Below are 15,082 nucleotides of genomic sequence, written 5' to 3' on the forward strand. Positions count from 1 at the left end.
CGGCCCGGCCCGGCACCGGCACCAGGCCCGGCCCGCCGGCGCGGGGCGATGGCGTCACGGTGAGAGGCGACGGACGGATGATGTCATCGGTCGGGGACACAGTGAGCGGGGACTCCCAGCGCCTCAGCCTCGCCGATGACGTCAGCGGGAGCTGTCGCGCGGCGGTGACGTCAGAGGCGGCATGGAGCCGGTCCGTGGTGAGTCCCGCAGCGCCGGGCCGGGCCGGGCCAGGCCGGGCCGGGGCTGCTCTCGGCAGGGGAGGATCCCCGGGAGCTCCTGCAGGGCCTGAAGGGCCTAAAGGGAGAGCTGGAGAGGGACTGGGAACAAGGGATGGAGGGACAGGACACAGGGAATGGCTCCCAGTGCCAGAGGGCAGGGCTGGATGGGATATTGGGAATTGGGAATTGTTCCCTGGGAGGGTGGGCAGGCCCTGGCACAGGTGCCCAGAGCAGCTGTGGCTGCCCCTGGATCCCTGGCAGTGCCCAAGGCCAGGCTGGACAGGGCTGGGAGCAGCCTGGGACAGTGGGAGATGTCCCTGCCATGGCAGGGGTGGAATGGGATGGGCCTTGAGGTCCTTTCTAACCCAAACCAGTCCGTGATTCTGCGATTTTATTTTTTATTATTAAGATTTAATTTATTACTATTCTGTGGGCAGCCGTTTGCAGCTCAGACAATTCCCAGGGCTGCATTCCCTCCGGGCTGGGCCCTTGCTCTGTCAGTCTGGCCGAGAGCTCCTTGTGCTCTCACCTTTGTGCTGAACCTCCAGGCTCTGCCCCAGCCCCCTCAGGGGAGGGAGGATTCCCAGGACACACAGGAAGGTTACACCAGGACTGGGGAACAGGCAGCCCCAGAGCTGTGCTCAGCCTGTGCTGGCGAGGGCAGTTCAGCAGGGCAGGATGTGGATTTTAGTCCCTCCTGGCCTGGCAGTGGGGACAAGGAGCACAGTAGTGTCCCTGCTTATTGTATGGGCTGGGACATGGGATCACGCCCTCAGCGCTGCACAGGGGTGGGAACAGAGCCTGGAAGTCTTGGCCCCACAGCTGAATGCCAGCTCTTGGCCACCCCTGTGCTGGCTGCGTGCTGTGTCAGCCCCAGGGCTCAGAGCTGCTGGGCCGGGGCAGCTGTGGGAATCCAGGGCTTCCCTCTGGCTGCCCTGGCAGGGCTGGGACCCTGGCAGGGGTCAGGAACCCCCCTGGACAGAGCCCCCAGAGACACTGTCTGTGATCTCTGTCCATTGAAAAGAGTTTTCAGTCTTACAGGATGAATTACAAGCTCTGAGTGTTTGATATAAGGAATAATTAAGTGTGGCAAAAGTAAAATTTTAGGATTCTAGATACGGGGTCCAAAGGGGACAAGATGGAGGAAATTGGGTGTGCCTTGTCCTTTTTCTCCTTCTTCATGCCCTCCATGTTTCACTGTGGTGTTGGCATTTTTCTGTTGGTTCAGGCTGGGGACACACTGTCCAACGTAGGTGACAGATATTGGCACGTTATTGTAAATCCAGCACAGGTAGTTTGTGGTATTTAATGTTTGTACCATCCCACTGAGGGCAGAGCCCCACACGCTGCCCTGCAGGACAGAGCTGCGGCAGGGCAGCAGAACATGTTAGAGATAAACAGAATAAACAACCTTGAAACCAGCACAGACCAATTATGGCTTCTGCTTTGGCAGCGGGGCTGACAGACAGAGACTTTCTACAATCTCAGAATCATCAATACCACAGATTCCGACACCCTCTGCTGACCTCCTGCTCTTGTCTCCTGCAGATGGCAGAACGGGGGCTCCTGGTGCTGTTTGGCAGCCAGACTGGGACAGCTCAGGACGTGGCGGAGCGAGTTGGCAGAGAAGCCCGGCGCCGGCACTTGCGCTGCCGGGTGCAGGCCCTGGACAGCTGTGACGTGGTGAGTGGGCACTCACTGCTCCGGGCACTGCCCTGCTCCAGCCCCACGGGCACCGACACCTCCCACAGCACCACGGAATCGTGGAACAAGCTGAGCTGGAAGGAACCCATCAGGATCATTGAGTCAGCTCTTGGCCTGCCCAGGACACCCCAACAATCCCACCCTGTCCCTGAGTGTTGTCCAAACACTGTTGAACTCAGACAGGCTTGGTGCTGGTTGCTCCAGGCCTTCCCCAGCCTGGCCTTGGACACTTCCAGGGATCCGGGGGCACCCACAGTTTCTCTGGGCAACCTGTGCCAGAACCTGGTCACTCTCACAGGGAAGAATTTCTGACTTAAACCTGACCTCCTTCAGCTTAGGGACATTCCCCATTGTCCTGTCCCTCCATCCTTTGTCCCAGTCCCTCTCCATCTCTCCTGGAGTCCCTTTAGGCCTTGGAAGGGGCTCTGAGCTCTCCCTGGAGCCTTCTTTTCCCCAGGCTGAATACCCCGAGCTGTCCCAGCCTGGCTCCAGAGCAGTTTGGAGGCTGCTGACCTGACCATGCCATGTTTGTACCCACAGGCCAACCTCATCCACGAGCCCTTGGTGGTGTTTGTGTGTGCAACCACCGGCCAGGGAGACCCACCTGACAACATGAAGGTAGGCTGTGCTCCTGTCCTGTTGCTTTTATGTTCCTGCTGCAGGGCTGTCTCTCCTGGAGCAGCTCCAGCAGGGGTTGTTCTTGCTGGGGCAGCTTTGCAGCAGCATCACTCACACCCCAGGGAGCAGGAGCAGGGGCACTTCTGCAGAGAGCCATGCTCCCCGCTCTGCTAGGATGCAGGAGGCCCCGGCGGGTGGGTGAGCAGGGATGCAGGGACAGGCAGGCAGGAGGGTGCCTGGCAGCAGCAGGACTGGCCAGCTGTGTCTGTCCTAGATGTTCTGGCGGTTCCTGTTCCGGAAGAACCTCCCTGCCAGCTCCCTGTGCCAGCTGGACTACGCTGTGCTGGGCCTCGGGGACTCCTCCTACCCCAAGTAAGCAGCTCTGCAGCCCCTGGTCAGCTGCTCCTCAGAGCTCTGACTGCACTAGAGAACAGAGTGGCTGGAGAGCCAAGGGGGTAAGGGGAGACAGAGTCTGATTCTGGAGCAGCAGCCCAGACAAAATGTAACTCCCACCAGCCTTAAAAAATCCTTGCCCTACTGTGTCCCTTCTCACCCCCAGGAATTAGGTTTCTGCCCTTTTCTGTCTTCCCAGCCTCACCAAGGATGCTTTGCTGCAGAGGGTCAGACATAATGTGTCAGTCTTTTATCACAGCTATGGGCCAAGGCAACAGGGGACATCAAACAGAGGTGGCAGCCAGCCACGTTGGTCCCAGGTCTCTCCCAGAAGGTTGTTCTGTGTGCCTCAGAGAGTTCTAGTGGGGAGGGTGGGTGTGCCTGAGCTCTGTGGGGCAGTGGGGGGCTGGAGGGAAGGAAATGTTCTATGGCCCAGGGCACAAGCTGCCCTGAAAGGAAGCTGGACCTCCCCTTGTCCCATCTTGGGGCTGGGCAGGGCATGGGCCAGGACACGGTGCTGGCTCTGCCTGTGTGCTGCTCTGGTGGCCCTAGCAGCATGTGCTGGTGCTGTGGCAGTGCAGCCCTGCCCTGTGTTATTCTCTGCTCAGGTTTAATTTCATCGCAAAGAAGCTGCACAAACGGCTGCTTCAGCTCGGGGGCAGCCCGCTGCTGCCAGTGGCCTTGGGAGATGACCAGCATGACCTGGGGTAAGAGCCCAGAGGGGGGTTGGCGGGGGGGGCTCCGGGGTGCCCTGCAGTTCTGTCCTGGGGCTGATGGCAGGGTTGTGTGCTGCTCCCACCTTGGGGCTGCTCCAGCAGCTCTCGGGAACGTGCTGATCTCTGCTCATAATCCACCCGTGCCAGGACCTGGGCTACCTGCTTCTCCAGGGTGTCCCATGACCCCTGGCTCAGCCCCAGCCCTGTCAGAGCAGGGCACGGCTGTGTCACACAGCCCTGTACCTGTGGGCATTGCAGCAGCCTCAGCTGTGCTTACCTGGCACGGGGCAAAAGCTGTGGATGGTTGAGGGACAGTGACCCCAATGACTCAGTGCTGCTCAGGGGCTGGAGATCCTGTTCAGGTGTCAGTGGTTGGGCCCTGGAGAGCAAATGGGTGTGTAGAGTGGCTGAGATATGTTTGTTCCCAGACCTGAAGCTGGAAGGGAATGGCCTGGGGTGACTGTGGGAATTAGTGTTGGGCATGTGCAGGGGTAGCAGGGCTTAATCCCGAAGAGATGATATTGCTGCAGCCTGAATTTCCCACCTGCAGGCCAGATGCAGTGGTTGATCCCTGGCTCGTGGCCTTGTGGGACAAGATCCTTGCCTTGTATCCCCTCCCTCCTGGCCTTGAGATCATCAGTCCCGACGTGCGGTGAGTGCAGAGGGTGAGCAGGGACTGCTGGGGCTGGCTGGGGTGAAAGGCTCTGCTTCCTTGGCTGTTCTCCAGAGTGGAGATGTGCTCTGCTTGGAATGGGAGCACTCCCCACTGCTGTCGCCAGTGTCCCTTGTGCTTTGGCCACAGGTGGCCCGTCTCTCTCTGGATGGGTGTCCCCTTTTCCCCTGGGGGGTGTGACAGCTGCCCCAGACGGGTTCTGCCCATCTTGCTGTCCTGATGTGCCTCTGGCCCTGGCAGAGTGTGTGTGCCCAGCCAGCTCCCCCTACATGCTCTGAAGCCTTTGGGATCTCCCTCTGGCAGTCTCCATTGCATTCCTTTACACAGGCCAGCTCCAGGGGACAGGGACAATGGCTGGTGGATGCAGTGGGACACTCCAGGCCTCTCCCTGCCTCTCGTCTTGCAGCAGCAGAGGAGCTGTGGCATGGTGGTAACCCTGCTGCATTGCATTGCATTGCTCTCATCCCCACAGCCTGCCCCCCAAATACACCCTGCACTACCTGCCTGAGGACTCCCCACACCCCGAGAGTGACCTGCTCCAGCCAGCAGCTCCCCAGGCTGCTCCCTGCGAGCTGCACCCCTTCGCTGCCCGCGTGGTGTCCAACCAGAGGGTGACGGCACCGTCCCATTTCCAGGATGTCCGGCTCATCGAGTTCGACATCGCGGGCTCAGGGATCACGTGAGCATTTTTGTGACTCCTCCAAGCTGTGTCTCGTGGGACCAGGTGTCCTGGAGCCTGCCCTCCTTTTCTGCTGCCCTTCCTCACTGATGTCTGAGGCTGCAGTCTTGTGGTCATGGTCCCTGCTGCAAGCCCCCATCCCTGGAGTGGGGGTCCTGCCCATGGGCCAGCTCCCTTTGCCTGTTGGAGCAGTTGGTGGCGCTGGGAATTGCCTCCCCTGGTGTGGTGCTGGTCGGGGTGGCCGTGCTGTGCCTGTGGCTCTGCCCCGTGGCTGTGCTTGGCAGCACCCTCTGCATCCCCAGGTTCAGGGCGGGGGACGTGGCGATGATCCAGCCCCAGAACTGCCCTGAAGATGTGCAGCAGTTCTGCCAGCTGCTGCGCCTGGAGCCACACAGACGCTTTGTGCTGGAGCCCACGGAGCCTGGTAGGTCCTGCCTGCTGCTCCTTCCCCTTCCTGCTGAGACAAGGCATCCCCTGAGCTCTGGCCCAGCCTGGAGCTCTGCTCTTCCTTTGCTGTAGACATGGTTGGGAGTGTTGGATGGATACAGGACACCTGCCTGTCCTTCCCTCCAGTGCTGTGTGTGGATCTGTGCAGGGCCAGTGTGACTGCAGGAATCCAGCAGTGCCAGACTCCACCTGAGCCTTGTGCCTTGGCAGCCCCAGCACAGAGTGGGGAGGATCCTGCAGCCTCCTCAGCCCCAAGCCCAAGCTGGGAATCTTGTGCTTCCTTGCACGGGGTATTCAGGTCTCCCCACTCTGCCAGTGCCCCAAGGACCTTCTGAGGGGCTCCTGCAGCCATAAACCAGCACAAGCAACCAGATAAACTCCTTGGAGGCCCCCCAGAGCTCTTGGTGCCTGCATGGAACAGGGAGGTTTTCCTCCTGGCTCCTGAGCGCCCATTCTGCCTCCAACTTCCCTGTGTCTGTCCATGGTGGAATTTCTGCCTGGCAGACAAACCCAGGAGAAATTCAGGCTGTTCCTCACACCTTTGGGAGAGATGGACAGGCCTGACACATGATGCTGCTGGTCATTTCCTCTGCACTGTGTGCAGGCAGCGTGGGAGTCATGTGGATAAGGCATTATCCCAAAGCACCTGCCCAAAGTGAGGGACGGTTGAACACTGCAGACTTCCTCTGTTGCAAACTTGTGGGCTTGAAAAGCAAACTGGGGAGAGCAGGGACCAGAGGCCCACAGTGGGAGCAGGGATGGGTGGAGTTGGCTCCAGTAGCACGTGTGGTGCTGCAGGCAGCAGAGCTGCCCTGCTCTGGGGACAGCAGGTGGGCAGGTGCTGGCCCTGAGCTGTCCCCGCTGCCTTGCCTTGCAGGCACGTCCCTCCCTCCCCTCCTGCCACAGCCCTGCAGCATCCAGTACCTGGTGACACACTACCTGGACATCTCCTGTGTGCCACGGCGCTCCTTCTTCGAGCTCCTGGCCTACTTCTCCACAAACGAGCTGGAGCGGGAGAAGCTGCAGGAGTTCAGCTCAGCACAGGGCCAGGAGGAGCTGTACAGCTACTGCAACCGGCCCCGCAGGACCACGCTGGAGGTGGGGCTGCAGGGGCAGAGCTGCCCCGGGAGGGCTGTGCTGGGGCTGGAGGCACCCAGGACATGATCAGCCATCGTTTCTTGGCTGAGGAGTTTAATCTACTTCACCCACTTTATGAAGACTCCGTGGATTTCCAGTGATGGTTAAGACTAGCTCTAGATCCCTGTGGGCTCTCGGGTGGGCTCTGTGCTGCTCTGGGGGGCACAGGGCAATGGGACAGGGTGGTTGGTGCCGAGAGGTGCCCCGTGTGGTGCCCGTGGCCGAGGGCATCGTGGCACATCTGTGTGGGACAGCCTCTGGCACCGTGAAGGCAGGCAGGCTGCCTTCTGGCGTCACCAGGCCTCACCCTCTTGCCTTTGCAGGTCTTGTGGGATTTCCCTCACGCCACGTGTGCCATCCCAGCCGATTACCTGCTCGACCTCATCCCTCGCATCAGACCCCGTGCCTTCTCCATCGCCTCCTCCATGCTGGTAAGAGCTCAGCCCTTCTGGCCTCATTTCAGAGTCTGAACAGAGGGTCTGGCAGGGCCTGCACTGACTGAGTGCAGAGGTCCCCGGAGCCTCCACAGCCCGCCCGAATCCCTGCTCTGTGCTGAGCTCCCTGTCCCGCCAGGAGGTGGCAGCGGGACCAGCCCGGCTGCCTGTGGACTCAGCCCTTGCACGGCTGGATTTGTCCCCCATGGGAGCCTCTTGGGTGGGACAGTCACCATCACTCTTGGCAGCTGTGCACAGCGTTGCTGTAGCAGTGGTTCCCCAGGAAAACCCCCTTCCCCACTGGCAAGGTTTTGAACAAGGATGTGCTCCATTGTAGGTGGCCGTGCCAGACTGGGATGGGTGTTGCAGGCAGCCTGGTGGGAGCTGGGCACAGGCTGTGTCCCTGGGGGAGGAGAGGTGTCCTTTCTGTGAGGAGCTGTGCAGGGTGTGTGCTCATGGCTCTGTGTGACACAGGCCCGTCCCGAGCGGCTGCAGATCCTCGTGGCCGTGGTGCGGTACAAGACACGGCTCAGCAAACCCCGCCGTGGGCTCTGCTCCACCTGGCTGGCCTCTCTCAACCCAGAGCAGGGTAAGTGCTTGGACTCTGTGACACTCCTGAGTGCTTCCCACAGCACCCAGTGCTCATCCCTCGGGCCTGCGGTCAGCTGTGTGGGTGCTGACCATGTGCAGGAGCTGCCTGGCTGGAGCACCAGCTCCATGGGGAACACACTGGCTTGGCAGGATGGTCCTGCTGTCCTTCCTCACTGCCCCATCCTCATCAGAGCGTGGTGTGCCTTTCCAACTTACCCTGACCTCCTGGGTTTCTCCCAGCTGCTTGACCCTGCTATCCACTGTGGGCTGCTCCTGGTGTCCTGGAGCTGGTAGCATTCTGACTGCTGGGCACCTGTCCCACAGCCACAGCTCTGGGAAGGCTGCTCCCTTCTTTCACAGAATCACAGAAAAAGCTGAGTTGGAAGGGACCCATAAAGATCATCCAGTGCCCCCCTGGCCCTGCAGAGACACCTCAACAATCCCACCCTGTACATCCCTGAGAGCCTTGTCCAAATGCTCCTAGAGCTCTGGCAGTCTTGGGCCTCCCTTACATCCAGCCAGGCTGGGATCTCTGCTTGCCTCTATCACTGTCTTCCCTGGCACAGGCTGTGTGAGGAGAGGGCTGTCCTGCAGCCCATGTGCTGGGGGGTTCTTGCCTTGCTCTGCTCTTCACTCAGCTTCTTGCAGAGGCAGTGCTGACACAGCTGAAGTGCTTTTCACACACACAGTGTGCCCTCAGTGCCAGGGGGTGATGAGCCAGCTCAGTCTGTGTCTTTGGAGCACCCTGGAAGAGCTGAGCGCTCACTCACCCTCCACAGGCAGGCACAGGGCACAGGTGGTAGGGCAATGCTTGTCAGTCTCTCTGTTTCACAGGTGACGTCCGGGTGCCTCTTTGGGTGAAGACTGGAGGAATGAAGTTCCCAGCTGACCCTGCCACCCCTGTGATCATGATTGGCCCTGGCACAGGGGTGGCGCCTTTCCGAGCAGCGATACAGGAGCGGGTGGCACTGGGATGCAGAGGTGAGGGATGGTCCTGGGAAGCACTCAGGGTGCCCCTTGCACAGACAGGTCTGTGTCAGCAGATGGAAGGATGGACTGGGGGCTCATGAGGGTTCCACCAGGTCAGGCTTTGCTGTGTTGTGCAGAAGCAGGCTGAGCTCTGGGGCAGGTGAGGCCCAGAGCCTGCCTTGTGGTTATTCACAGGCTGTGCTGCAGGGCAGCTCCTTGGGTTGGGTCAGGCTCTTTAGAGGCTCTTTCTTGGCTCTCTGAGAGTGAACATGGGTTAGTGAGCTCAGCTGCTGCTGCAGCTTGTCCCGTCCTCATTCCCTTGGCTCAGGGAACAGGCAGCCCTGGGGAAAATTGTCTGCCCTCCTCCTTTTTCAGCAGACAGGGGCCTCTGGTTGCCACAGGTCAGTTGTTTTCCTGCTCCCCTCAGGCTCATGGCTCTGCAGGCCAGGGCTGGCAGGCAGGCAGCACCAGCAGTGCCCAGCACTGGGTGCTCCCAGCACAGCCCCGGTGCTCTGCTCCCGCAGGGAACTGTCTGTTCTTCGGCTGCCGACACCAGTCCAAGGACTTCTACTGCCAGACCGAGTGGGAAGAGCTGGTGGCAAAGGGCTTCCTGACACTCTTCACCGCCTTCTCCAGGGACCAGGTTAGTGCCCAGAAGAGGAGGGTGAGTACAAAGGCATCTCAGGCAGCACTGATGGGACTCTGACAGTGTGTCTGTCCCCTGTACCTGTTGGCATGAGTGGCGAGGGATCTGGTGAGGTGGCACAGTGTGCACCTCACTTCCCCACACACCTCAGTGTTGGCTGAGATCCCCTCCTGCTCTGCAGGGACGTGTGTGGCTAAGTTGAGCTGGAAAGGTTGCTGGGACAAAGCTGGAGAGCAGCAGAGCAGATAAGGCATTAACCAGCTTTGTTTGGCTGGACCACGTGAGTGATAAAAGGTTCCCAAGCCTCCCAGGGGGTTACCAGGCAATAACTTCTTGGTTAAGTACCCCTCCTCACAGTCTCCCTCTGAGCCCTGGCTGAAGCTGAGGAGCTTGGCCTCTGTGCCAGCTCTCTCTGAGTGCCAGATATATGGAGAAAAGCTCCCCATGGGTATGAGCACGCCTACAACTCAGCCCCTCACTTTGCTTCCTGCTTTCCCAGGCAGCCCTCATCCTGCCTTGGGCCTGCAGTGCTGCCAGAGAGGCTCCCTGAGTTGGGGATGTTTCACTGCCTTCCTCTGTCCCTTGATGGCACTGAAAGCTCAGCCTGGCTTTGGAACAGAGATGTGATAAACCAGGAATGGCAATCTCTCAGCAGCTCAGCTGCACCAGCTCCAGCCCTTTCTCCTGCCTGTGTGCATGTGTTGATAGGAATTCAGTGTCTTTTATCCACTCATGAGGCAGGAGCTTGGTGCTTCTGTGAAGGCTTTTCAAGTCTGTGATGAGCAGGAGCAGCATTGCAGAGGGGTGTTGCATGACCAGTGAAGGGGCACCTGCTGTGCTCTGAATCTGGAGAGCAGCCAGAGCCACCTTCTGCTCTTGCTGACTGTTGAGGGATGAGACTTCCCTTGGAGTGTCCCCTCTCTCCTGCTGCACAGGCCAAAGCAGTTTGTCACCAGTCCTCTGTCCCCAAGGCAGAGTGGGGAGCACAGCCAGGTGGGATGAGCCACATTTGGCTTATTGTGCCTTTGGGTTCAGGAGATACCACAGCCTTTAACTCATCAAAAAGTTTGTTGTCAAGGACTTAGGTGAGGGCTGGGATGCTCCATAGCTGAGCAAAGTTTTACTCTTCTCTCTAAAGTCCCTTTGCAGTTACCCCCTGTCCCAGCACATCCACCCAGAGTGCAGACTGGTCCCAGGCAAACGTGGATGCCCTGACACATTGTGACTCCAGTTTGTCACTGGTTTCAAGGTCCTTAGATGATGCCCTCGGAGCCCAGCCTGGCTGGCAGGGCCTCTGGCAGCACTGAGCTCGTTCCTGTTGATGAAGCTGAGGCCAGATGTGCTGGTGCTGGTGCTGGTGAGGGCACTGCCCGGTCAGAGCTGTGCCCAGGCCAAGCTGGCACTCCAGGGCCATTAGCCAGTGACCAGCTCCTGGGACAGCCCAGGCTGGAGCTGCTTAGGGCTGTTCCCACACACACCTCCAGCCTGCAGGACCTGAGCACAGCGAGAGCTGTCCTGCCTTTGGCCAGAGGGGCGTGGGGAGGAGGCTGTGCCCATGCTCAGCTCACCCCTGAGCAGAATCGGGCGTGGGGGGACGCCCAGCACAGGGCCTGGCCTTCATCACAGTGTCACCTTTGTCACGGGAGCCCTCTGGGCCAGCAGTGAGCTCAGGCACGTTGGCAATGGTGTTCTCTTGGGCAGGAGCCTGGGCTGGAGGCAGTTGCTTGGATTCTTGAAGTCTTGTGAATTAACCCTTTGGGAACTCTGCTTGACTGGGCTGTACTGTGCCCAGAGCCAGTCCTCATCCAGTCCCTAAGCACAGTGGAGGGGCCGGGACTGGGACTGAGCCTGTCCCTCCTGGCTTTCTGCCCTTCCAAGCTGTTCCAGGTCTCCAGCAGTCAGGGGTGCAGGGAAGGGTCTCTGTCCTGTAGCAGACTTGGCACAGGGGGTCACAGAGCCTCCCGTGCCCAGGCTGGGAGAAGAGAGAAGAGGGCAGAAGGAAACCCTCACAGGGCCTCACAAGGTCATGGCTCTGAGTGGACACCCAAAGGATCTGGGGGCTGCCTGGGGCCCAGTGTTCCCCACTGAAGCTCCTGCTGCTGCACCAAATTCCCAGCAGCCCATCCCAGTGCAGACATCAGGTGTGGGGTTCTTCTTCCCCACATTGGTCATGGGGAAGTCATAAATCCAACTGCTTCTCCCAGTGCCTCCAGTTCCAAGGGGCTGTGCTGCCTTGAACTCCTGCAAACAGCCCCTGAGAACGTCCTGAGAGCAGGAGCTGGGGCTGCTGCAGAGCTGGTGGGCTCAGTGCCTTGTTTCCCTGCAGGAGGAGAAGGTTTATGTCCAGCACCGCATCCGGGAGAACGGGAAGCTGGTGTGGGAGCTGCTGAGCAGTGAGAATGCTCATGTCTACCTGGCTGGGTGAGTGAGAGGTCTCTGTGGAGGGCTTGGGGCTGCAGGGCTGCACATTTCTGCTTCTTCACCCACCTGGAGGCATTTCCTTGGCTCAATCCCCTGTTGCAGAGGGGCAGCTCATTCCTCCTCTGTGTATGTCCTGCTCCAAGAGCCCTGGGCTGAGACGGACATTTCTCAGCTACCCCATGCTCCCATTAGGAGGGGCCCAGCTGGAACTGGTAAAGCTTCTCCAGCCAATGCCACCTGCCCAGCCTTCCCCCTTACCAGCCTCTGACTCACAGCACATTCACACAGAGGAGAGGCCTGGCCCCTGCACCGCCCTCTCCTCCAGCAGAGCTTGATGAAACTGGAGAAAAGGCTTGTGTGGCACCTGTGGCCACTTGTGTGGGCAGGACCCCAGCAGTGCTGGGGCTCAGGAGCAGCTTTGGGAGCCTTGGCACGTTCTCTGGCTCTTTGCACCCAAAGCTGCCTCCCGGGGCAGGGATGAGCCCTGCTGCACCACAGCCAGTGTCCTTGGACAGCACAGTCCCTCTCCAGGCGCTTGCCTAGGGCTGGTTGCACATCTGGAGCTGCTGGCCAGAAGCAGGGTCTGGCCTTTGGGGTCAGAGCGTCGGCAGCTCTGCTCTGAGCTCTGTGCCCGTGTCCTGCACTGCAGGGAGAGGCTGCTCCCCGTGCCCAGGGTGAGGCCTGGGAAGTGCTCTGGGCTCCTGGAGCCGGGCAGAGCCCGCCCGTGGCGTTGGTCGTGCCCCCGGTGACCTGGGCCTGGGCCCGGCTGTCGACACTGCAGCGATTGCAGGAGGTTCTTTCCTGCCTGACCTTCAGGAGAGCAGGAACTGCCCTGGTGCCTCGCAGGGCAGGACTGGCCTCGCTGCATTCCTGGGAGAAGGAGATTGGTGTTTACTTCCTGGGCAGTGGAGGCCAGGCCACCCCACTCCATCCTTCACTGCTGCAGCACGGGGCTTCCTGGAGCCTCACCCCAAACTGGCCATTCCTGCCCCCAAGTCTGGGCTTTGCAGCACTTGAGACTTGGAGTTGTGCCCAAATACTGAGACTGTTGAGCTATGGGGTCATGGCTTTATTTTCTCATTCCGTTCTCTTTCCTACTTTTTGGTGCTGGTGGAGATCCCCAAAAAGGATCCGTTTCCTGAAAAGAGCAGGGCCTGCACAGCTGTCCCCATGGCAGATTTTGTGTGGCCATGAGGATGTATTTTGGACATCAGGGTTGCTCTGAGACTCCTCTTGTGGGGGGCTTTGTCCCTGGAGTGGGGTGTCCCTGAGCCCCCATCAGTCAGATGGGATCCCAGAGCCCTGGGATCCCTGTACAAGTGACACTGTGCTGATTGAAGAGGACACTGTTCCTCCTTTCCTGAACGGCCCAAGCCCTGTAGAAAGGCTTCCAGGATCACCATGCCCCCCCTGGCCCACAGGTGGAGCTGTCAGTGGGGTGCCAGGCAGGAAAGTGCAGGTGGGTGATCCTGTTTTCCCCCCAAATTCAGTCTCAGCCAGACTGGGAGAAAGCTGGGGGAAGTGAGTCCTGATCTGTGTGACCCTGAGCAGCAGCCCTGGGCCATGGGACACTTGTGTCTGCCCTGCCTTCCCTTCTCGGGCCAGGTGGGCTCTGGGAAGCCAGGCCTGCATCTGCTCTAGGATTGTTCTAGCTTGTCTCACTCGGGGGCAAAAAGATTGAAAATGTCTCTTTTTTTGGAAAAAAAAATAGCTATTTGACATGTTTTCCATCAGAAAGCCCAGCTCCATTATCTTGTACTTGCATATCAGTGCCTGACTCAGAAACAATGCAACTCTTCCAAAAAAAGAAGACCTCCTTTCTGGGTATTTTGGGATGTTAATCAGCTTCAAACGCAAGTCAGAATCCTGCCTTGTTCTTGGGAAACAGCAAGGACACTGCCAGATGCTTGTGCCAATTGGAGCAGGCTGGGAAAATTTTTATTAGATTTTTTTTTGTCGCACAGGCAGTTCATCAAATGAAATTCTCTCCAGGAAAAAAAAAGTCAGAATTTCTGATTTCCCATAAGAAATAATTGTGCTTGAAAGTGCTGAGTTCTCTTTGGGTATTTTCTACACAGGCGCTCAATGTTTGCTCCAGCATTTCTCTGATTTTGACGTTTGAACTGGCACTAGTTCCAAATGTCACTATCAAACCAGTCATTCTGGATTTCTTGGGAGCAGGCAGCAGCACGACACGAGCAGCTGCTGCTGCCCAGCTGAGGATCAGACATGTTTGACATTGAGTGATTCCAGAGATGAAAGGACAGTTTCCTGCCCTCCTGCAGATAAATTCCAACCTGTGCATGTTGCCTGTGTCTCTCTAATGAGGATGCTGGTAAATGCAACTGTGTGGGGCTGGAGTTTGGGCTCCTGACCTGTGCTGCTCCTTCCCTGGGCTCTGGGGCCGTGTTTTTGCCTGCACACGCCTGTGCCGAGGAGCCCTGTGGATAACGGCCCTTCTCTCGAGGGAGTGGTAGGAGCTGCGTCTCCAGCCTGTCATTTTCCCTGTGCCAGGCAGCCTTTGGCAGGATGAGGCAGGTTCCCACTGCCCTGTGGTGGGCTCGGCCACAGGGGCTGCTGGTTCCTGATCCCAGAGCACTGGGGCTGCTGCTCTGCCCCCCTCTCTGTGCTCCTGCTCGCCCTCCATTGTGTCCTGCTCTCTCCCCAGGAATGCCAAGCAGATGCCAGCAGCAGTGGCCGAGGCCTTGCAGTCAGTGTTGCAGCTGGAGGGTGGCCTGTCCCCCTCGGAAGCAGAGGAGCATTTAACAGCCCTGGAACGGTCCCGGCGCTTCCAGTCTGAAACCTGGTCATGAGCCTGGCTCCCTGCCTCCCCCTCCCCACAGGCTGCCTGAATAAATGAGCCAGCAAAGGGATCTGCCTCTGGCATCTTTCTTGGGCTGGGATTACCCCAGCCAGGATAGGGGTGGATTTACCCAACCAGCCCCTCCCTGACAGCAGCAGGGCCATGGCAGTGCAGGGACCCTGTCTCCTGGGGGGTTGGCTCGTGTCCACACCCCACCAGAGCAGGGGCCAGAGGTCTCTTGGGGGTTCTGCTGGTTGGCTTTGGTGTGGGACTGATCTCTGCCCCACATGCCCCAGCCCTGGGGGTCCCTGTGTGGGGTGGGTGACACCCAAGGCCATTGCTGCAGCCGTGGCAGTGGCCACTGTTTGTGGCAGGGCCAGAGGAAGGGAAGTGTTGCATGGGATCTCTCCACCCTGGCATTACTCAGCAGTGCTTGCTGCAGGAGGAGGCTGCCTGGACAGACCTGTTCCCCCTGGTTCCTGTGACCAAGGCCAGTAGGGAGGAAGCCTCAATGCCTCTGTCTCTGCCGCCAGTTTGTCATCCTAAGACTGCTGAGGCTTGAGCTCCAAATTCCTGCTGAGCTATCCCCTTCCCCGAGTGCCTGCTCAGCTGCATCTCTCCTCCACCCTGTCC

At 59.1% G+C, this 15,082-nt stretch overlaps 1 protein-coding gene across 3 annotated transcripts; it reads left to right on the forward strand.

The window, feature by feature from the left end:
- The first annotated feature begins 63 nt into the window (after window positions 1–63).
- NDOR1 (NADPH dependent diflavin oxidoreductase 1) lies at window positions 64–14,519 on the forward strand. Of its 3 annotated transcripts, none has more exons than XM_072936497.1 (15): window positions 64–197; window positions 1,767–1,901; window positions 2,463–2,540; window positions 2,815–2,912; window positions 3,542–3,640; window positions 4,200–4,301; window positions 4,795–5,001; window positions 5,304–5,425; window positions 6,326–6,546; window positions 6,909–7,016; window positions 7,494–7,608; window positions 8,445–8,591; window positions 9,007–9,222; window positions 11,552–11,646; window positions 14,315–14,519. In XM_072936497.1, exons 1-14 carry the CDS (start codon window positions 78–80, stop codon window positions 11,620–11,622), a joined length of 1,839 nt encoding a protein of 612 aa, XP_072792598.1. In that variant the 5' UTR covers window positions 64–77; the 3' UTR covers window positions 11,623–11,646; window positions 14,315–14,519. The 3 variants fall into 3 exon arrangements, with proteins under 3 accessions (XP_072792598.1, XP_072792596.1, XP_072792599.1); XM_072936495.1 differs by having other exon boundaries at window positions 9,104–9,222; XM_072936498.1 differs by lacking the exon at window positions 1,767–1,901 and having other exon boundaries at window positions 67–197; window positions 9,104–9,222.
- The last annotated feature ends 563 nt before the right edge of the window (window positions 14,520–15,082 follow it).

This window comes from Taeniopygia guttata, chromosome 17 (assembly GCF_048771995.1).
Source record: "Taeniopygia guttata chromosome 17, bTaeGut7.mat, whole genome shotgun sequence".
NCBI lineage: Eukaryota > Metazoa > Chordata > Aves > Passeriformes > Estrildidae > Taeniopygia > Taeniopygia guttata.

What these genes read in the sequence shown, in the direction of transcription:
- NDOR1 (XM_072936495.1), top strand. Translation starts at nt 78, where the DNA reads ATGATGTCATCGGTCGGGGACACAGTGAGCGGGGACTCCCAGCGCCTC. An exon ending in CGGCATGGAGCCGGTCCGTG is followed by an intron (nt 198 to 1,766) that starts GTGAGTCCCGCA and finishes TGTCTCCTGCAG; the next exon opens with ATGGCAGAACGGGGGCTCCT. An exon ending in ATCATCAGTCCCGACGTGCG is followed by an intron (nt 4,302 to 4,794) that starts GTGAGTGCAGAG and finishes TCATCCCCACAG; the next exon opens with CCTGCCCCCCAAATACACCC.